The sequence below is a fragment of the Rhincodon typus genome, chromosome 4 (genome assembly GCF_021869965.1).
Source record: "Rhincodon typus isolate 14 chromosome 4, sRhiTyp1.1, whole genome shotgun sequence".
Classification (NCBI taxonomy): Eukaryota; Metazoa; Chordata; class Chondrichthyes; order Orectolobiformes; family Rhincodontidae; genus Rhincodon; species Rhincodon typus.
This window is the reverse complement of record NC_063335.1, coordinates 9,474,640-9,498,305: the sequence shown is the minus strand read 5'-3', so window position 1 is coordinate 9,498,305 and position 23,666 is coordinate 9,474,640. Positions and strand designations below refer to the sequence as shown.

At 39.9% G+C, this 23,666-nt stretch overlaps 1 protein-coding gene across 4 annotated transcripts in view; it reads right to left on the bottom strand.

The window, feature by feature from the left end:
• Positions 1–749: 749 nt before the first annotated feature.
• The window catches only part of vps41 (VPS41 subunit of HOPS complex), a 138,983-nt gene continuing 116,066 nt past the window's right edge, over positions 750–23,666 (bottom strand). For 3 of the 4 annotated variants that reach the window (XM_020533969.2, XM_020533970.2, XM_048595818.1), the window contains exons 22-29: positions 18,333–18,470; positions 16,476–16,530; positions 12,747–12,887; positions 10,374–10,510; positions 6,451–6,550; positions 4,760–4,804; positions 3,639–3,718; positions 750–962 (exon numbers count right to left, since the gene is read on the bottom strand). In XM_020533969.2, coding sequence (XP_020389558.1) covers positions 903–962; positions 3,639–3,718; positions 4,760–4,804; positions 6,451–6,550; positions 10,374–10,510; positions 12,747–12,887; positions 16,476–16,530; positions 18,333–18,470 — 756 coding nt within the window. In that variant the 3' untranslated portion in view covers positions 750–902. The remainder of the gene's footprint in view (positions 963–3,638; positions 3,719–4,759; positions 4,805–6,450; positions 6,551–10,373; positions 10,511–12,746; positions 12,888–16,475; positions 16,531–18,332; positions 18,471–23,666) is intronic. The other variant, XM_048595819.1, reaches the window with a different exon arrangement.

Here is a 23,666-nt window from a genome sequence, read left to right as displayed (position 1 = left end):
AAGAATAAATGAGAAGTATGTAAGCATAATAAAGATCAAAATAACTGAAAAATTGGTTTCGAGGGGTTTAAACATAGAGGGCAAGTAAAATTGGAACATTGACAAACAATGACATAGAATATCATAAGAAACACAGGAACATAAGAATCAAGAGGAGTAGGTCATGAGGTCTCCAGAGCCAGCTTCATTATTCAATAAGATGATGGCTAATCTGATTTTAGTTCTGATACAGTTAGGTGACAAAGCTCAAGCGGACCATAAATGACATACCGATTGTTTGGACTGAACAGCCCATTTTGTACTGCATTTTTCATTTCATTTCATTCAAATGTAATACTTAATTCAAAATACACAGAGAAAGATTCTGATGAATGTGTCAGTGTATACTGCAAAGTGTACTTCATTTCATTAGGCTAAATTAAAGAATAATCATGGTAGTCTGGAGTTTCTGAAAACAAGTTATTTATCACCGAGTATTTTATACATGACTAACTCTTCAATATGGTAACATATGCAGCGCAGTGTATGTAAGACACTTTAATTTATTTAGAACAGAATGTACAATCATGAAGGCAAATAGATTTTTACATGGATTGCAATTTTGGCAAGCATTAACACTATCCTGCAAATTGTGTCTGTGAAAAGGTCAAAATTATTGCATAGAAGATGAGCGATCAGTACTCAGGACCTCTTACCGCATTTAGGTAGAGTTAAATGTAGTTCAGTAAGTGGTTTCTCCACAAGGTGGATGATTTTAAAATGACTTTTATTAAGAGTAAACATTTAACATTTATACAAATACAAGCTTTGAAGTAAGCAAGCCGATAACTGACAGATAATTACATATTACAATAATTCATTAATTTTAAATTTGTGGTCCTCAGTCAAATTCATCTCATGTTTTAAGCCTCACCCAGTCCACCAGCAGGCCTTCGACGTTTTGCACTGCAGATGTTACAGAACTGTTTAAGATAAATATTAAAAAAAAGTTAATCTGTCTGTTTCCACAAGAAGCTGAAGTATTTATTTTAAACCTTGGATAGCCGAAGACCAGGAACTTTATGCAAACTTGCAACTGAGATATTTTTTGACTTATTAAAATAACCTTTCTTGAGGACTGGATTAAAATCTGACTGATTAATTATTAGTCACCACAGAATCCCTTAGTTTATTACTGATTTGCAGTAATGTTATAAGCAATAGAGAAAAAAAACACCAGATAATCCATGACAATGATTCATTGCTAAAGTTGAGGCTTTATTTTTTAAGAAATGTGAGACTGTATCATATTTTTAAAGAAATTACAGAATATCAGTAAGTGCTCCTGTTACAGCTTCAGTTGAAGTATGTGCTTCTGCCTGAAGTGTTGTGAATAAATGCATTTCTTCTCGGTCTTTGTAAGGTCCTAAACAGAAAACTGGGTATACTTACCACCACTACAGGAAACTGGTAGCATGCAGAACCTTTTCCAATAGTAACTCTGCTATAAAGCAATGGTTTCATGCAGTGCTTTTTGTAACATAATATTCATTTTGTTAAATACCGGTAAGGTCAAATCACCACCAAAGCAGATGCCACAAACTTGATCCCGTATCCTTTCTGGCCACTGTCTGGGACTGAGCCAGGCTACTTGAAATTACTGATCTAGGGCTGATCTTCTGATTCATAGTTCATAGAATCCATATGGAGTTGAAGCAGGCCATTCGGCCCATCAAGTCCACACCATCCCTTCGAAGAGCAGCCCATCCACACCCCTACCCTATCCCTGTAACCCTGCATGTTCCCATGGCTCATCCACCTTACCTGCATGTCCCTGGACACTATGGACACTTTAGCATGGCCAATCAACCTATCCTGCACATCTTTGGACTGTGGGAGGAAACCAGAGCACCCCGGAGGAAACCCACACAGACACGGGGAGAATGTGCAAACTCCACATAGACAGTCACCTGACGGTGGAATTGAATCCAAGTCCCTGGCGCTGTGAGGAAGCAGTGCTAACCACTGAGCCACCGTGATTCAATTTCCTCTCCATCATGTAATTAACTTACTTTCATCTCCATAATATTGACCACATGTTGCTGAATCCTCATCATTAGCTTGTTAATTCCTGATTCATCTGCTCTGGTGTTTGTTTGGCTAGGCTGCCATCTTCCACTGTCTGGAAACTTCCATTTCTTCAAAATTTTTCTACCAATCTTCTATTTCACAGCAATGCCTGTTTATTCACTCCTGTGTTTGCTGACTCTCACTGGCTTTTAGTCCAACAATTCCTCAAATTTAAAACTCTTCCATAATTGCACTTCTTCCAATCTCTGTAACTTTCTTCAACTTTAAAAGTCTTGAAAAACTAAGATTCTCCACTTCTGGATTCTTGCACGTACCCAATTTTTTTCACCCTTCTACTGGCAGTCATTGGAATTCCTTCCATAAATCTCTGTCTGTCTCTTCCACTTTATTCGCTCCTTCAAAATTCTTTCTTTAAGCAAAGTCACCCATCCACTACGCCCTTATGTGGCTCAGTATTTGCTGAACTCCTTTATGAGTTGACTACAGCCATTTTTCTGCTTTGACAGTGCTATACAAATTGAAGCTGGTGCTGCTGTTTCTCAATGGAAAAGAAAATTATGCGGGGTGGAATGATTCCCAATCACCCATTTGTACTAACAGCGCAAGATTAACTTCACCCCCACAGAACACTAGTGCCGAGGCAGGTTTTCAGTCACTCCTGCCTGTGTAGGTTACACTCCTTCAGGGATTGATTTTGCACGTTTCCATTTTACTGCCTGCTTTTTCGCTGTCTGAACAGAAGAATGTCAGATTTATTTCATTTAGATTATATATATTTTTAATTTTTGTTTTCCAATGGCAAGCTTATGATATGAAATAAAGCTTCACAGATTAGACCAGGTGACATTCCCATACGTAATTTAAAAGAAAAAGAGCTGAATCTTAGAAGACAAACTAAAGATCTTATGTGAAATCTTGCTGCTTGACAATCAGCTAGCTCTCCTGCAAAATTGCTTTTACAAAATTTAGTAAGACAATTTTTATGGTCAGTTCATATTGCTAATAAACTGCAAATAACTACAGTTTGTCTTCAAACACTTGGAATTCTGGAAAATAGGACTACTCACTGCAACTGGACAAAATAGCAAAATATTATTCTGTAGTTCCAGAATATCTTTTTCTTCTCAGGTTTTACATTAAGTTTTAAAATGAACTGTCTTGGAACCACTATTATCAATTGTAATTAGTCAGAACTAACATGGGGTGAGAGGAGTGTGCGCTCAAATATATAAAGTTGCCATTGTCCCAGAGCAGCACATGGCTGCTCTCTCATTGAAGACAGACAACTGGTGGTGGTTTAACCTGAGGATCACCATGCTTTAGGTGAGGAGTGAGGTTGAGAAGGCAGAATATTCATGGTAACCTCAACCAGTGTGGGAATTGAACTGCATTTTTAGCATCCCTCTGCATTGCAAACCAGCCATCCAGCCTACTGAGCAAACCAACCCCTAGATTCAACTATGACAAGATCAACCAAAAAAGCACAATGCAGTAAAATCAGAAGTAACATTCCCACAAATGAAATGATCCTTATTATTCTATTCAAATTGGCATTGTCAACAACATACCATGCCAGGAGTTGGAAGGCAATCCTTGTGAAACATATGTCTGCAATGGAAGACCACCACGCTGAATGTTTTTGCAATGTCTAAAATGAGGAAGCACAAAAATATTACTGACAGAACCTATACATTAAAAGGGCACTGATATAAAGCAAAATACTAGAAGTGCAGGGAATCTTCTATAGAAATAGAAAATGCTAGAAATACTTGACAGTTCAGACTGCCAGACAGCCATTATTCCAGTGGAATGGGGAGTGGAGAGAAATTACGCAGGAAATTGAATTTCCAGTGTTATGCTACCCAGCAGGTACCCTAGGCCCCACTCTAACTGGCACTTTGCATATCCAACACCCTAATACTTAGGTCATGAATTTATGGTTTGACAGCATCTCTCAAAGTGGTTGTGTGGACCTTTATATTTCAGAATACAGTAGCTGACTGCTATGAAGAGGAGGCATGATTTGTCTTCCTCTGGCAGTTCTATACTATGAAAGAATGTCACGATGGAAGCCACAAGAGCCCTTAAGGCCTGACTGGAGATATTTTAAATCAACCTGTTCAGACAGATGTCACCACACACCTACGGAGCAGGTGGGAGTTGAACCCAAGCCTCCTGGCTCACAGGCAAGGACAGTACAATGGATAGAACCCCACTGCACCACAAGAACTCTAAGGCCTGACTGGAATCTCTTCTCAGAAATGCAGAACACCTGTCTTCCCTGAAGGGTCTGCATGGAATCTGGCCAAATATTTTTCTCTGACCTCGAGGCATGTACCAGAATGAACATTTGGGATTGTTTAATATATTGCTCATTTGAATGAAAACTGCATAGATTAACAGGGCTGTTTTATTTACTACAATGGGAAGGGATTGGGATAAACAGTAAATCTTCCTTCCTGCTAAATTAAGACAGGAGCTCAACACTAAAATGATGTTTTGAACATTGAATGATGAGAAGAAACAAAAGCTAATTTGCAAAAACGGCCAGGGAAAGGTACTGAGAATAAACTAAACTGCTGAATAATGAAAGTAAGATCTTATTTATAAAGAGTTTTACTTTGCAGCCATGATAAAGAGGTTTGTGCAGCTCAGAGTTACGAGGTTTCCTCTCCATCATATTACATACCTGTAGGTAATATGGGAGAATGACATGATTCACAAATATTCTCTTCTGTAAGAAAACAGTTAGTGATTATTGTCCATTCTGCAGGTGAGACATCATTTCTATCAAAGAAATCTGACCCAAGCCAATAATTTTTGGAACTTACAGCAGGAGGAGGCCATTTAGCCCACTTACAAAGAGCTCTCCAGTTATACCCACATCCCTGCTCAAATATAATAGGGACAACAAACCAATACGACAGGTACAGAATTCAGAAGAACATTCTGAGCCTGGTCTGGGCACACCTCACAGAGAAAGTATTGGTTCTGGGTTTAATTTTAGGAAATGAGGGGTCCAGATACAGAGACTAAGAAAAATAAATTTCTATTAGCAGAGAAGTCAGTATCTAGGGGACTTAGATTTAAAGTAACTGGTAAAGAGATTAGCGGAAAGCTGAGACATAATGGGTTGGACAATCCCCTTTTGTGCAGTAAACACTTCCAAGCTTCTCTGTATCTGGGCACTGCAACGTCTCTCCTTTGTGAAAAAGTATCCAATCCCTTTTCAAGCAATGTATTCCAGATAAGCATAAACCTCTACACAAAAAGAAACCCACCCTGGTTCTTTTGTCACTCAAATCTGTATCCTTCATTACCAACCCTTCTGAACTGGAACAATTTATTCTCTTTTACTCTATCAAAGCCCTTCATAATATTGCATCAATTTAATCACTCCCAAAACTTTTCGGTTGTAAAGAGTCAATCTAAACTTCTTTAGTCTCTCCACATATCTAAGTCCCAAAAGCCCAGTTCCATTTAAGCAAATCTCCTCTGCAATCTCTCCAAACCCTGGCAGTATTTCTAAATTGTGGTGCACAGAATTCGACACAGCACTCCATTTGAGGTCTAAATGGTAGTTTATAAAGATTTAACATAACTTCCTTCCTTTTCTGCTTTGCATCTATTTTAATAGCCCCTTCCACCCACCATATCACCTTCAAAGAATAGAGCATGTAAATGCCCCAAGTCTCTGATTCTGCAATCCTTTAAAATTTGTATCATTTAACTGAAATTGTCCCTCCTTCCTCTTCCAAAATGCATCACTTCACATGATACATAAAATACAAATTGTCACATCTTTGCCTAATGCACCAGTCTATCTATGCCGTCCTCTATTTGCGACTTCTCTCCTTATTGTTGCAACATTTGAAGGTTCTGCCATCTGAAAATCTTGAAACTATGCCTGATAAAACCAAACTCAGATCATTAAATATATCAAAAAGATCTGTGGTCCCAATTCCGAATGCAGGCAAACTTTTCATCCAAAGAACACCCTTGTACCACTACTCTGTGCTTTCTGGCCCCAAACTACTTTTGTATCCACATTCATTAGGCACAATTAAAGACATTACAACTAGAACAGGCTCTGATAAAGGAAGCACTAGATAAAAAATTCCCCTCACAAAATGAGATTTCTAAACTTTAACTGTTTTAACCTTCATGCTTCCTCATTAGAGGACGATTTTAACTCCGACCATGTTACTGAATGCTGAAGAAAGGTGCTCAGTCAGAAAATATAATAATACATGAAATATATCTGTGGACAAACCACAAATACTCAACACTGACCATCAACACAGTTTAAATTATGTCACATTACTACAGTAAATGTGTAGCAATCACTACTTTATAGGTCAAAGCAGAAGATTTACTTACCATCAACACAAACACCTCTCAGCTGGGTTTTTTGCATCTTTTTCAGCAATGTCAGACAATCAGAAACAATAATTTTTTTACATCCCTCTCGTAGCAAAATCTGTAAGATAAACAGTTCAGCTGAACCAATAACAACATAAATGTTCGCAAAGCAAGACAATCTTATTAAGGCAACACCTGACTGAGGTGGTGTGTTGAGTGAGGGGGCAAAAAGTGGGGTTGTGTTACACTCTGGTCACTGAACAAACTGATCACACAGCAACAAAATAACTTGCATTTATGTAGCATCTTATGTCCTTAAGGCACGCTAAAATGCTTTTCAGCCAGTACCTGACTTCTGACGATCATAGAGAAAACTGGCAGCTGGTTTGCTCCCCGAAGGCCTTCAGTACCTAGTGGCAGATCTCCCTTCTGGTAACAAATTGGAAATTTTATGGGATTAGGGTGCTATCGCAACTAATATTATCAGGGGCACTGATGCATAAGAACTGGGAATAGTTGAGAACATGGCCTGTGTTCAGAATATGAAAGTAAACTATGTGAAATAGACTGTAGGGTGATCTACAAGCATTCGAAAGTGAAAAGATTAGCTTAAAAAGGCTAGTCCCTTAGAGGATGAGACTAGGGAATTAATACTGGGAACAAAGGCAGTGGCAGACACTTTGAACAATTCGTTTTGTACATGTCTTTATGGCAGAAGACACAAAACCTTCAAGGATAATAGAAAGTTAAGGGTCAGAAATGAGGGTGGATCTTAAAAAAATCATCACTAGAGAAAATGTACTATGACAAGTAATGGGACTAACAGCTGACAAGTCCCTTAGCTCTGATCCCTGTAGAGATAATGGACAAATTAGTTACAATGTTCTAAAATTCACTAGATTCTGGAAATGTAGCAGCAAATTGGAAAACCTCAAAATAACACACATTCAAGAAATGAGAAAGATAGCACATTGTCCAGTTAACATGTCACTGGAAAAGTACTGGAATCCATCATTTTTATAGCAGGGTATTTTAGAAAAATCACAACAGTTAAGCAGAGTCAACTTTGATTTATAAAAAGAAAATGGTATTCAACAAATTCATTAGTGCTCTTTGAGGACACAACTATCAGCACAGAAAAAGGTAGGGTGAACATCTGTCCCGGACTTTCCAAAATAGAACTACAATTTGGTTCAAGAGACAACAAGGTGCAGGGCTGGATGAACACAGCAGGCCAAGCAGCATCACAGGAGCAGAGAGGCTAACGTTTTGGGCCTAGACCCTTCATCAGAAAAGGGGGAGGGGAAGGGGGTTCTGAAATAAATAGGGAGTGGGAGGCGGATAGAAGATGGATAGAGGAGAGGATAGGTGGAGAGGAGACAAACAGGTCGAAGAGGCGGGGATGGAGCCAGTAAAGGTGAGTGTAGGTGGGGAGTTAGGAAGGGGATAGGTCAGTCCAGGGAGGACGGACAGGTCAAGGGGGCGGGATGAGGTTAGTAGGTAGGAGATGGAGGTGCGGCTTGAGGTGGGAGGAGGGGACAGGTGGGAGGAAGAACAGGTTAGGGAGGCAGGGACGAGCTGGACTGGTTTTGGGATGCGGTAGGGGGAGGGGAGATTTTGAAACTTGTGAAATCCACATTGATACCATTGGGCTGCAGGGTTCCCAAGCGGAATATGAGTTGCTGTTCCTGCAACCTTCGGGTGGCATCGTTGTGGCACTGCAGGAGGCCCAGGATGGACATGTCGTCTGAGGAATGGGAGGGGGAGTTGAAATGGTTTGCGACTGGGAGGTGCAGTTGTTTATTGCGAACCGAGCGTAGGTGTTCTGCAAAGCGGTCCCCGAGCCTCCGCTTGGTTTCCCCGATGTAAAGGAAGCCACACTGGGTACAGCGGATGCAGTATACCACATTGGCAGATGTGCAGGTGAACATCTGCTTGACGTGGAAAGTCTTCTTGGGGCCTGGGATGGGGGTGAGGGAGGAGGTATGGGGGCAGGTGTAGCACTTCCTGCGGTTGCAGGGAAAAGTGCCGGGCGTGGTGGAGCTGGAGGGGAGTGTGGAGCGGACAAGGGAGTCACGGAGAAAGTGGTCCCTCTGGAAAGCAGATAAGGGTGGGGAGGGAAAGATGTCTTTGGTGGTGGGGTCAGATTGCAGATGGCGGAAGTGTCAGAGGATGATGCGTTGGATCCAGAGGTTGGTGGGGTGGTACGTGAGGACGAGGGGGATTCTTTTTTGGTTCTTATTGCGTGGACGGGGTGTGAGGGATGAGGTGCGGGAGATGTGGGAGACACGGTTGAGGGCGTTCTCGACCACCAAGGGGGGGAAGTTACGGTCCTTGAAAAACGAGGACAACTGAGATGTATGGGAGTGGAATGCCTCATCCTGGGAGCAGATGAGGCGGAGGCGAAGGAATTGGGAATAGGGGATAGCATTTTTGCAGGAAGGTGGGTGGGAGGAGGAGTATTCTAGGTAGCTGTGGGAGTCGGTGGGCTTGAAATGAATATCGGTTTCTAGGTGGTTGCCCGATATGGAGACAGAGGGGTCCAGGAAGGGGAGAGAGGTGTTAGAGATGGTCCAGGTAAACTTAAGGTTGGGGTGGAAGGTGTTAGTGAAGTGGATGAACTGTTCGAGCTCCTCGTGGGAGCATGAGGCGGCGCCGATACAGAATTTGGTTTTTGCTCTGGATGAGTCCTCCGCAGGACTCACATTGTCCCAAATGTCTTCCGTTTCTGCAGGCTCGGTGTCTGCACTTGCATCAATCACAACAGGTCAGCAGTTGTTGCAGAGCTGTCTTACAGGTGTCCAGTACCAAGCCAGCTTTATCAGAACTGGAGCAGGCCATTAGCACACCCCAAGTGTATCAGGAAGAAGATACAGCGTCGTGATGGGATACAGATAGGTTCAGTGATCAGACAAAAAATTTGGCAGATGGATTATAAAGTGTGAAAATATGAGATTGTCCACTTTAGCACAAAGAATAGAAATGCAAATTATTTAAATGGAGTGATCTGGTAGACTTTTTACACCAATCACAAAATGTTAGCAGGTCGATACAGCAAGTAATTATGAAGGCAAATGGAATGTTAGCCTTTATAGCAAAAGGGATGGAGTACACTAGTAAGAGTGTCTTGTGACAACTGTACAGAGTGTTGGTGAGATCACACCTAGCATGCTATGTACAGTTTTGGTGTCCTTACTTAAGGAGGGCCATGGTTGCATTGGATGTAGTTGAGAGAAGGTGGACTAGATTGATTCTTGGGATGAAGGAGTTGTCTTCTGAGGAAGTCAATCATGTTGGGCCTATACTCATTACTGTTAGGAGAATGAGGGGTGATCTTAATGAAACATATAAGATTCTTGATATGCTGAAGAGGATATTGGGGAATATACAACTCGGCTGCACAGTTTCAAAATAAGGGTTCTCTCATTTAAGATGGGGATGAGGAGAAATTTCTCCTCTGAGGCTTGTAAATCCTTGGAATTCTTTACCCTGGACAATAGAGGAGGTTCATTAAATATATTCAAGGCTGAATCTGATAAGATTTTTGGTCTTCAAGTGTTATAGGGACAGGCAGAAGAGTGGAGTTAAGGTCACAATCAGATCAATTATGATCTTCTTGAATGTGTGAGCAGACCTGAGGTGCCAAATGATCCACTTGTGCTCCTATTTCTTATGTTCTCATGTAGATTAAATGCTAAATGATTGGTTATTCAAAAAAAAATGGAAAACTTGAATTTGGAAAAAATACAAGATAGAATTTCCAGAGAATTTCTCTGCATTAAATACCTCAACTTCAGTAGAAAGCATTGACGACAAATAGCCATTTTATTCTGTTTCTCCAATGAATCTACTGATTTTCAACTGAATTTTCTTTCCAGAAAAGAGGAGAACCCCTATAGAAATTCTACCCTTTTTCCTTCTACCCTCTAACTGACACTGACCTGCAAGTTATAATCTTGAAGGATCTTCACTAAAGAATCCCGCAAGTTAGGGATCTCCATACCTTCCTTTATTCGATAGATCAAGAGGATAGGATCAACATGGGTCCCAATGTTGTTCAAGAGCCCAGTTATAAATGCTGTAAGGGTGAAAGAAGGTTTCTTGTTAGCAGACAGTTTAAGAGAGTTACCCAATGCTTGTATTTGTGCACGAGCTGGCTGTAGATCATTATCTTGCCAAAGCACTGAACTTCAACTGCTCAGATCCCATTTGGTTCTGCAGGATATTAGAGCCACCAAAGTTATGAAAGATCCTTGAAGTCTGATTTAAAAAACCATAACTGTTTGGAATAATAACATACTTCCTATTTTTCTCAACTGTAGTTGAAACAAGAAGACACCAGCCATCAGCCAAAACACAGTCAGGTGCTGGTTGTGATCCCAGCTGATATCGGTACAGGACAAGTCCGATCCCAGAGTGAAAACTGGCTTGATAGATCCCAACAATTTTTAAAATCATGGAGGTCAGTTACTGAACACATTCATAAGGGTCTGTGACTGTACTGTTAACACAAAGAATAAAACAAGGGAGTAAAAGAATATAAAATTCATTAAACAAGGAAAAGAAACTGTTACACCTGACAAAAGGGTTGGAGAGATTTCAGAATAAGCATTAGCAAAAGGATTCAATTCCATTTGTCACAATAACGTCCTTACAAATACCAACCCACATGAATATTCACCACTATTTCCACAGTAAGGTTTCTTGCTCAGCTGACACAACTGGTTTCCTTCTGGTGAATTCCTGCACATTCACTAGACGCTTTTATTCAGCTGGCATTTCTCCTGGACACAGGTTACTAAAGTGAACTGCCAACTAAACTCACTCTTAATTCCACTTCAGAGCACACGTGAGTTCCCTAAACTCAGCTTTTAGCAGTGATGTAGGATTTCCTCCTAGAGAATTTAACCTTCCTGCTTCTACACACCGTCAAACCCCACAAAGGCTGATTGACTTCTGGATTTAAGACTGACTGTTGAACAAGCAAACAGATAAACACAGCAGCAACAGGCAAATCACAAGAGGTGTTGGAGCTGTATAAATGGGATTTCATTAACAGACATGTATAAACTGACTTCACGTGTTTGGATGATATCAAACAAGAGACAGCATGTGAACGAGAAAGTGGAGGGGCCAAGGATTAATCTTTGGGGACACCAGAAATGATGACACAGAGGAGGCTGAGGAGCCATTTGTGGAGATGCTCTGACTGTGATGGACAGGTAAGGATGGAACCAGGAAACACAGTCCCATTGGATTGAAAATGAGGTAAAGCAGTGGAGACGTGTGATTAACTGTTCTGTAAGTTGCAGATGGTTTGGAAAAGACAAGGAAGGAAAGTGCAACATGGTCACAGTCACATGAAATCTCATTTGGAAGTTTGATTAGGGCTGTTTCAATCAAGTGTAAGAGTCAGAAACCACATAAGAGAGATTTAAATATGGAGTTATCTGAATAATGGGAAGGGATTTGGGAAGGAACATCTTTAAGGATTTGAGAACAAAGGGTGATTGGAGTTGTGGTAGTGTATAACAATGGAAGTGAATGAGAGCATATTTACTGAGGGGAGGATTCCATATACATTGCCAGCTAGCATTGGGGATTGGGATGTGAATTTCAGTGATCAGCTGTTTAGTGGAAATACAGTCAAAGGAGTACTGGGCACGGCCGGGAGGAGGAGTTATGGGTTGGTGGCAATGGAAAGTAAACAAGTGAAATGGTAATATAGAGAATAAGCTGCTTCTTCATTATTACCCTTGACCAAATGAGGAGATTTGGTTGGATGGAAAGAGGAAGGAAAAGAAGCAAGACACCTGGTCTCAAAGTCAATGACGAAGAAGTCCATGAGATTCTCACATCTGTTGTTGGAGGGGAGGAAGAAGAGAGTGAGTGAGAGGAGTTTAAGCGTCAGTGGAGGAGAAAGCTAATCAGTTTTGTCTACTATCTAGCTGCTCCTTGAGTTCAGTAGTGGCAGAGGGGAGGCTTGATGTTGTCCATCCGTTTCTGATGATAGATGGCTTAACCAGTTGTGCACCAGACACACTCTTTGGACTTGAAGGAGCAAAGATGGAAACAACAAAAGAAGAAAACAAACAGGACTGGAGTGCTGGAACATCAAAGGTAGAAGTGAAGGGGTGGTTGTGCAGTCCAATCTTTGTACAAGTGATAACAGAAGGCCCAAAGGCTAGGCAGTTAGACTGGGGCTTTTAAAGGGCCATTGTAATTGCTTAATAGATTCAGCACATAGTGACAATGCGTCGTTTAGTATCAGCAAAATGTCTAACATTTCTGATGATTTAAGGTCATTTACATACGTGGCTTGTCAATGGAATGGGAGATAAGATCCTCCCAGAGCTCGGCATCATCTTGCTCCTTGGCAAACTCAATGGCCTTGTCTACATCTTGCAGTTCTTCAGTTATCATCTGGAGAGCACGCCGGCTATTACCCATTCTGCCTGGATGAGAAAACACAGCATTAGACTTCAGTTGTGGAAAGATGCAAACTTCAATTCCAAAATTATATTTCTTCTGCTTCATCAGAAGTGGCAGTGGGGTACATTTGAAAGCTTTTAACATTGGGAGGAGAATAGGTGACTGTAGATCAGACACCCGCTGACTTCAGAGGAATCCAAGGTTGTGGGAAGACCATTTCTCTAACACAAGATACTCTGAGTATTCATAAGCTTTCTCCTCATATCAATATCTACAGAATTTTTTGCTACAAGAACCAGATATTTGTACAGTGGTCCAAGCAATGGGCGTTTTCACCTGTGCTTTAAAGGTTTTAAAAAGTTTGTCTAATTAGATTCTTGAACTCTGCAACTCCAAAATGGACAGTTAAATCTGTAGTTTTCCTGCGTCCAGAAACACGAGATGAATTCCAGTGTCAATGTGAGATGGTGTGTTTGAAAGTAGAAATAAGGTGGTCATACGTTCCTGGGAAAATTAAGTCTAAGCAACAAAGAGCTGCAAAATGCTCAAAGATTACAGATGCATAAATCGTCAAGATGTCAACAAAAAGTGGTTGAAATACTCAGCAGGTCTGGCAGCATCTTTAGAGGTAGATAAACAGATGTTTTAGGTTTCATCAGATGGCTGGCAGCTCTTGGGGTGGAATTTCCTCCCAGACAGGGGTAAAAGGCTCATCTCTAGCTAGTTAACAGAGCGGGGCAGCTGTCTGGAGTAGGGAGTGAGAGTTTCTATCACCAGTTAAACATTGGCCCACATTATTATATGATCATGCAATGCAGGAGCTGAAGCAGGCCATTCAGCCCATCAAATCTGCTCTGACATTCAATTAGGTCATGGCTGGTCTGATAATCCTCAACTCTGCTTTCTTGCCTGCTCCCCAAAACCCTTGAATCCCTTACTGATTAAAAACATATCTATCTCAGCCTTGAACATGCTTAATCACCCAGTCTCAACAGCTCTCTGTGATAAAGAATTCCACAGATTGACTACTCTCAGAAAAAAAAAATTCCTCATCTCTATGTTAAATGGGTGACCCTTCATACTGAGATTATGTTCTCTGATCCTAGACTCTCCCACGGAAGGGGAGCAACCTCTCCATGCCTACCCTGTCAAGCCCCCTAAAAGTTTTGATAAAGTTACTCCCGTTCTTCTAAACGCCGATGAGTATGAACACAACCTATTAAATGTTTCTGTATAGGAAAATCATTTCATCCACAGGATTAGCCCAGTGAACTTTGCTTGGACTGCCTCCAATGCCAGCATATCTTATGTTAGATGGGGGAACGGAAACTGTTCACAGCTGAAATATGATTTGTGCCTTGTACAGTTTTGGCAAAATCTCCATTCTCTTTAAAGAGCAATGTCCCATTGTCTTCCCTATTAAATTGAATTCTAGCTTTATGTGATTCATGCACAAGGACTCCAAATCCCTTTATGCTTCAGCTTTCTGCAGTCCATTTAAATAATATTTAGCCCTGCTGCTCTTGTTACCAAACTGCAGAACGTCACCTTATGTTCCATCTGTCAATTTTTTTGTCCAACTTACTCAATCTGTCTAACCCTCTGTACACTTTTTATGTCATCTTTGCTTTACCTTCTCATCTATTTTTGTGTCATCTGCAAACTTGGTAAAGCTCATTCACTTCCCTTACCTAAGTTATTAACATATACCATCAAGATAACCACTAATGTGTCCTATAAAGTCAGAAGAAATTTTTTTTTCCAACTTAGTGTGGTAAGAATGTGGGATTCCCACTCGAATTGATTGAGATGACTGGAATTAATACTTTGAAGAGGAAGTTAGAAGACAAACACCTGAGGATGAAAGAAATAGAAGGGCATGTTGATATGGTATGACAAAGTACAATAGTAGGGGGGCTGATAAAAAGCAGAATTATTGGCACAGACTATCGGGCCAAAGATGCTGTAAATTACATGTAATTCTTCTAATCCGCTGGCCAGAAGTCTCATTGACTAGAAGGCAACATCAAGTAATGAAATTCTGAAACAAAAAGTCTTTTAAGGAATTAAGTTAAATAAAGGAGTCATCTGCAGACTTGTATCTTGGTCAGCCCCGTTCTTGGCTCTACTTTCGTGCATCATTCTGTAACCTGTATTCTCCTCCTCATGACTCAGGTATGGTAGAATGTGCACATTGGATAAATCATCATACTTTTTTTTCCACACATGAAGGTGCAACAAATTTACTGAATTACACCAAGTGGCTAACAATGTTACAAAAACATCATAAACAATGCTTTTGTAATTGACCTCTACATGACTGGGGCAGTAACAAAGCATTTTACAGTGAATGAACTACTTTTTGACATGTAGCTTGTGTTGGTTGTATTGTAGGACACACTCTGGGACCAATTCCCCTTCTTTTAGTGGAAATTGAGCTACAAAATCTTTTATATCCCCTAGGCAGGCAGATGGGGTTTAACTTCCCATCCAAAATAATGGCAAATCTTTATAGTCGTTTGACTGAAATAGGTCACTGTCTGTGATATGTAATGACTATGCACTTGCTGTGGTTTGTATTGCTAACTCTTTAGGATATTTAAGGTAAGTTTTAGTGGCTCAGAAATTCCCAGCACTTTACTCGATTTCAATCTAACAGCGAGTTCAGTCTTTTCTTCCTCTTTCTGTGTATCTGCTCAGAATTTCTTATGCACCAATCTCTGCCCAAGAAAGTGAACCTTTGCCCAGCCCAATATCAATACTCCTAAGGCACAAAGAAATCCTAAAAAATTTTCTGAAGAAGGGTCTAGGCCCGAAACGTCAGCTTTCCTCCTCCTCTGATGCTGCTTGGCCTGCTGTGTTCATCCAGCTCTACACCTTGTTATCTCTTAAAAAAATTAATTCGGTGTCTCCCTACAGACCGACTAATAACAGGACATGACAGGTGACATTGCTAGGCTATACACATATTGTATCTGTGTATGGCAAAGTATTTTGTGCCTCAATTATTTCGCTCTGAACTCTAAGTATCATTATTTTAATCTTTTCCTGGAATAATTAGCAAATTGTGCATTCACTTACATTGAAACTGTTGCTGCTCATGTGCATTTAAGAACAGTAGAGGGCGGTGTTTGCCATAAAATAAGATATAACCAATGAAGAATACATTCTAGGATTAGTGGGGAAAAAAAAAACTTTTCTCCCAAAATCAGACAGCCAAAAAGACACTTTGTCTTTCAGGTAAAAATCACAATAAACCATCATGATATCATGACCATTTTATCAGCTTTTAAGGTACTCTTGCAGAACAGAATCGTATTAATGGCTTATTTCACTACAATAAATACTGGTTTTACTTCTGGGCTTATCATACAGCCTTTAATTCTTCTGTATGGTGTAACTTTTCTGGAAAATTTCAAACATCTTGGCAGCAAGGATTGACATGGACTACAACGATTTTTGTATCTCAGTTGCAATATGACACACATTCTATTGGCTTCTCATTACGAATTGATGCCTCTTCAAACAAATGAACCAGCCTGGAGTGACTCAGTTCTAGAGAGTGCTCCTCCACCTCACAAAGGTACGTTCAATAACAGATATGTTCTTACTCAAAAGAAAAACTGTCTCTTCAACAAAGTTCCGCTGCTGACAAATTTCAAGCGCCTGTGGGAGAAAGAAGGATTAAATCAGTTGTCACTTCGCATCTCAATAGGTCAGTCTTACATCTTTCTCCCTCAGGGAAGATTTGGGATGTCTCTAGGAAGTTGCATATGTCAGTATTTTACATATTTTTACCATTGAGTTCAAAGGCAATATTTGTTTCCCAGGAAGATTTGATTCAGGAAAATGTTTCACAAGGAAGCAAATCTGATCTCGAATCCTCCTAGTACTTTCTTGATGGATGCTCAGCTCATGGAACCGTCAGCAGAGCTTTAAATAATGGTATGCAAGACAGCTGGGGTGAAATCATTCTCAGGTGGTAGCAGTAAATGACCATCAGGGAGTCACAATCAATCAATCTCAATCTATTTGCTTTCCAGAGTCAAAATTATTTTCCAAGTTCAATTTCATCTTAATTGCTTTTGTACCTTAACTGTTAGCCCCAATATTACTCTAATTCTCAATCCTGATGCTGCTATTTTATTCTTGGATTTCCAAGATTTCTAGTCCTTTCTATAATAGCGCTGATTAAAAACTTGGCCAAAGTAATGAGTCTTAAGAAGGGACTTCTGAAGAAGGAGCTAGTGGAGAGATTGAGTAATTTATTCCAAAGAGTTATTATAACACCAATTAATGCCCTTAGCTTTAAGCAAAAACTGAGATGTAAAGCTGTAGGGAGCACAGAACCATTTAACAGAGAAACAGCAAAACCAGCATTAGTGAGAGAAAAACGAAGGACAGACATTATGACATAGTCTACCCTCTCCATAACTAACAGCTTTTGAAATGAAAATTACGTATTGCATTTAGAGTGCAGCATTGCCCAAGAAGCTAGATCTAATTGGTATAACAACGCATTACAATCACAACCAAACAGCACTTAATACCAACAAGGTGCAGCATGAACTGGGTGGTTTGTTCCACACAAGCCTTTGGGCACTCACACCAGCTGCTATGTGGAGTCCAAGCTAAATTCAATCCCAAGTTATTGAAGGGAAAGGGTATCACCACTCCTACTGTATCAGTCACTCCCATCGCTGCAGTGGTCAAACTAGTAAAAGTACTACTTCGGAAGAAAGTTCAAAACGAAAAAGGCAGCAATTGCTTTTTCTCTAACCAGGCATTTAATTTGATCTCTACAAACCAGAAACATCTGCAAATGACATGTACCAGGGCAACAACATTAATCCAAGAGCAGGAGCTCTCCTCGCTACACCAGTAGATTCCTCTGAATATTTACATGCCCAAATAAAGATTTTCTTCAAACTGAAAGTGAAACGACAAATTACAAACATGCATTAAAAAGATTCTGTGCTCTCTTTTGCTGCTCAATTTCTAATAGAGGGCATTAAGATTATAAAGGGGTTTGATGGATTGGAAGATGAGAAATTGCTTCTGCTACTAGGTGAATTCAAATCAAATTTGCATAAATATTGATAGCCACAAGCAGAAACAATTAAAAATTTATAAGAATTTCTTTACACAGAGAACCATGAGTGGGAAGCCCAATTACACACGGTGTGATTAAGGCAAAGACCATTTGTGCAAATAAGGAACGTGTGTGAAGGGAGAAGAGAATCAAGGAATATCAAGAAGAGGGAATTAGAATAAAATAGGTGTGAAGTGCACTGTACACACTTGGACAGATCAGTTGCACTGAATGGGCTGTAGATTTGGTGCAATATATTTCCCTTGAATATGCTTTTTAACAACTGAAGTCCTTGCATTGTACAATGATAATCATTTGGAAGTAGCAGCATTATTGCACTGAGACACATAAGAGAGAACTACTAAGACCAATTTACTTTCTCCAGTGGACAATGTGTGCTGTCTCTCAAGAAGGGCAACAGGTTTGGCCGATCATACTCAGCGTACAGGCTGATCTGTCGTTCGTGGAACTTCTGTCCTTTATGGTGATCTCGCTTGAACAGGTTATGCAAATACTGTTTAAAAGGGAGAACAGAGAAGGGGTTATAACACAACTATTTCACACGCTGTATATAAACTTTAAAATAAAATTAAATGGGTTTGGCATTTGGAAATATTTATATAATTATACCTTCCACATGACAATGTTTGTGAAACGGATTTTAATAAAACACATTAGGAACATCCTCGACTAGAACTAGTTTCTTAAGTGTGAAGCCCAGTTAAGGGTGTGTGTTGGTGTGCAGCAGCAATGATGTCAGTCAGCAACCAACACATTAGCAAACTAGGAAATTTAAAGCATATTACTCTTCTATATGGATTTAAATTTTATGATAGTGAAATAAATTATTAAAATTGGATTATGACAGAAGGTAAAACGAAACAATATAAACTTTAAGAAGCTTTTCTGCACTATTTTGTGCAGATTCCACAAGATGCTGTCAGTATTGCTACAGTAAGGAAAATGAATGCTGATGGACTTTGTCATCCCATCACCATTACAGAATCTGGCCTCAGATTGTGATACATCCCTCACCCAACTCCTTTCTGCTGTTGCCATTACTAAAACATATTCAACAAGTAACAGTCCTGATATCTATAGTAAAATGTAGGAATAACAGCAGAATAAGTCATAAAACAATGATGCCTCATGCATCCCTGCAACACTGAAAGACCCTGGAGACAACAATTTTATTTTATAAATTTAAAAATGAAATAACCTGCCTTCAAGAAGCAAGCTTAAACCTGCAATGTATTCTTTAAGTGGTTAAGTTGTTGAACACTTCAAATCATGACTTTACCTCCTCAGGTGGGCCAATACAGATCCCAATAAACTATTTGAAGGGGAACAGTGGAGTTCCCTGTAGACTGACTGGTATTCACCTCTTCACCACTACAGTGAAAAATAGATTAATTGGCCATTCACCTCAATGACATTTGTAGGATCTTCAGTAATGTAAAATGTTTGTCACACTTGCCTAGATTAGACAGAATTTAATATTTCACTTGAAACACAATGTCTCTGGAATGAGGTGTGGGCCCCCACCTTTTGAATGGAAGTCAAAGGACTAGCACGAAGCGATGACACATACCTCATATGTGATGGATTCTGGGACAATTAAAACTCATGCTTTATAAGCAGAAGTCCTTCTTAAATGTCAACGTTTTAAAAACTTAGTTGCTGCAACAGGTACTTTAAATAGTCATGACACGTAAGCAAGCCATCTTCAGTTTGTACAAAGGCACTCAACACCCTGGAACAGAGCTCTCATTTTGGGTACAATCAGTAATCTAGGTGCAAAATAATCTCAATTTAATCTAGTTTTCTGAAAACTATTGCAAACTAGTTTGCATCGCTTTGAAAGGAAAAGACTATGAGCCAGTACCATTGAGCAGAATCTGTCGTTGATCTTTGGAAAAAAAAGCTAAAAAATTTCTTGATACATTTAAGACTGGGAACTTGGTGTAGTTTGAGTCATATGACTGAATATCAGATTATAGCCAAAAACAACAAGCATTTAAATTTTTGTCTATCCGAACACCTGCGAGTAACCTGCTTTTAATAACTGAGTGTTTGTGATAATTGCACTCATGTTTAAAGTCATTTTCAATAAAGATTAATTCGATCTGGGCCAGTTTTGAGAGTGGAGCCAAATTCAAGCTTAGTTCTTTTAACTAGCACAAAAGATTCTAGAAACTTAATTTATAGTGAAAACAATTCATGCAAGAAAATTCTTCTGTGTTTGTTTGGTAATTTCTGATGACCTTCACTGAAACTGCACTGAAAGTTAATTGGAAACTTCAAGTCTCTAAGTTTATAATGTGCATGACACTGATTCAACACTCCACTTTCATTTGAGATGTTCATCCAGAACCTGACACTGACCAATGGCAAGACTGCAGGTTAACTGTAATTACAAACTTCATTAAAATATATGTCAGAGATAATAGGAACTGCAGATGCTGGAGAATCCAAGACAACAAAATTTTCTGATGAAGGGTCTAGGCCCGAAACGTCAACCTTTCTGCTCCTATGATGCTGCTTGGCCTGCTGTGTTCATCCAGCTCTGCACCTTGTTGTCTCTTAAAATATATGCCAGCGGCATTAAAACAATGTTCATCCTCACCTCTAACGATATAGTGTAACATACTTATGGTTAGCATATGAAATTAGTTAGATGTCATATTTGGAGATTAATTTCTCTAAGTCCAACACAGATCTTCAATCCAGACATGTTATTTCAAGTGCACAGCGCAACAGAGAAAGCAGCCATCCAAAACTAATAATCACACAACCTTCACCTTTATATTTTCTTTTGCTTAAAACATTTATCCAATTTTCCCGTGAAAAATGGAATGCGCTCCAGCTCAACCACTCTGTGACAAAGCATTCCACGGTTCAGCAATTCTGTGTAAAGGCATGTTGCCTAACCCACACTCAATGATAGTTTTAAACTGATAATCCCTGGTCTCTGACTCCCTTACTGAAGATAGCATTCCTTCCCCACATCTTCCTTTCAAAATTGCTCACAATTTTAAACATCCTCTTAGCTTTCCCTGCTCAAGTTGAAATAATACCAATATCTCAAGTCTCCTTTCATGACCATGGATTGACTAACATGCCTCATCTTATGCCTGAAATCAGTGTTTCCTGTGTCACCCAGTTTTTTATATTAGTAAAAATATTCCAGATGGCAATATTGTTGGCAAATAGGAACATCTTAATAAGTTTAATGGGAAATTGCTCACCAGCTATATTTATAAAACAGGTGAAATGCAGTCACCGCTTACTTTGAGTAGATTGGAAGTCAATAGGTATGTTTTTTAGTTACAAGCTTTGAAAATTGATACAGAAACCTTCCTGAAGCATGCAACAGTAAAAGAAATCCTTTTGTCACAGTACAAGTTTCTAATCATTGAGACACAAGCTGTTATCACCATGCAACTAATCATCTCTAATCATCTAACGACAAATTCTAAGTTTGCAAATCACTGTAAAACCCATTAGATGAACCAGTATGCTGCACAAGGCTAGACAGTTGCTCTGTATGATAGCCAGAGCTCAACACATCACATCATGTGACTGGTTGAGTAGATTTGGATTTAGGTGACTTAGAATATCTCAGATCTCACTGGAATTATAAGAACAGGAATAGATCACTAGGCCCCTCAAGCTTCCCCTAAAATTCAATCAGATCATGGCTTATCTGTACATTGCTTACTTTTGTTTCATATCCCTGATACTCCTACAAATCAAAGGCCTCATGTTACATAGAATACATAGCCTTTTGGGGAAAGAGAGATCCAGGTTTCTATCAACCTGTGTGCGCCTTCACTGATCTTTCAATATTTTTATTTTATTCTTTTTTGGTGTGGGACTGTGAACAGAGAACGGTGACCTAAAGTTGACTTTGGATTATTGTGCCAAAGGGAAAACAAACCAAACAAAATCTGAAAGAACTGCGGATGCTGTAAATCAGGAACAAAAACTGAAGTTGCTGGAAAACTCAGCATACTGGCAGCCTCTGTGAAGAAAAATCAGAGTTAACATTTTGGGTCCGGTGACCCTTCCTCAGGACTCAGTTTTTATACAGATCAAACAAACTTTTGTTTATTCATGAGACCAAGCCTGGAAGTTAAATGCAGGTTCATTCCTGATCAAAAGGTACAGCAGATTCTTCATCACCAGGGAAGAGCATTATGTTTAAATAGACAGCAGAAGTTGGCTATTAATGAGGTCAACACCTTGAAATTGATTCCAGCAAGTCTGGAAAAGACCTCGTGCTGTGAACCATTGGGATAAATTTTGAGAGGCTTTGAAGGTTTTAATTTTATTGTGCTGCAAATACAGAGATAGAAGGACTGATTTGGTTCGGCTGTCTGTTTTCATGACATAATGCTTCCTGATTTCTCTACTGAACGGGCTTATGCTTCCTTATTCTTCCAACAAAAGAAATTGGAGTTTTTCATCGACCCTGCAAAATTCTTTGAATATTTTAAATACCTGGATGCAATTACCATCAGTCTCTTATTATCATAGGAAAATGAGACAATCTTTATGCAACTGGCCCTCAAAACATAATCCCCCTTGGCTCCTATATCATGTTGGTGAATTGCACTGCACAACTTCGAGGCCAATCTATTCTTACTGAGATCTTCTGTCCAAAATCCCAAAGAGAACTGCATTCTCTTTCTTTTCGTTTTGAAGTTCTGTTTTTTTAGAAATGGACCAACATTGCTGGTCTCAAAAAATAGTTGAGGCTGATCACATTATTATATTTCCAAAAGCTTCTAAACCCCCAGCATCGTACAGAAATTCCAGCTAAAACTAACAAAAAGGGGCTGAAGATAAACTGTCTGCTTCCAGTAAGCTCTGGACAAAGGTAAAGATCAAGAAGCATTATGCTAAAATAACAGTGAATGGTTTTAGTCACCTCATCACTTCACAATGAAAACGCTAACCATAGAACAAAGAACAAAGAAAATTACAGCACAGGAACAGGCCCTTCGGCCCTCCAAGCCTGCACCGACATGCTGCCCGTCACAACTAAAACCCCCGCCCTTCCGGGGACCGTATCCCTCTATTCCTGTCCTATTCATGTATTTGTCAAGACACCCTTTAAAAGTCACTACAGTATCTGCTTCCACTACCTCCCCCAGCAGCATGTTCCAGGCACCTACCACCCTCCGTGTAAAAAACACTTGCTGCGTACATCACCTTTAAACCTTGCCCCTCGCACCTTAAACCTATGCCCTCTAGTAACTGACTCTTCCACCCTGGGTAAAAGCTTCTGACTGTCCACTCTGTCCATGCCCTTCTTCATCTTGTAGTCCTCTATCAGGTCGCTCCTCAACCTCTATCAGGTCGCTCCTCAACCTCCATCGTTCCAGTGAGAACAACCCAAGTTTCTCCAACCTCGCCTCATAGTTAATGCCCTCTGTACCAGGCAACATCCTGGTAAATCTTTCCTGTACCCTCTCCAAAGCTACCAATTCTTCTGGTAGTATGGCGATCAGTATTAAACACAATATTCCAAATGCAGCCTAACTAAGGTTCTACGAAGCTGCAACATTACCTGCCAATTTTTAAACTTAATGCCCCGGCTGGTGAAGGCAAGCCTGCTGTATGCCTTGTTGATTACCTTCTCCACCTGTATTGCCACTTTCAGTGACTTGTGTACCTGTACACTCAGATCCCTCTGCCTGTCAGT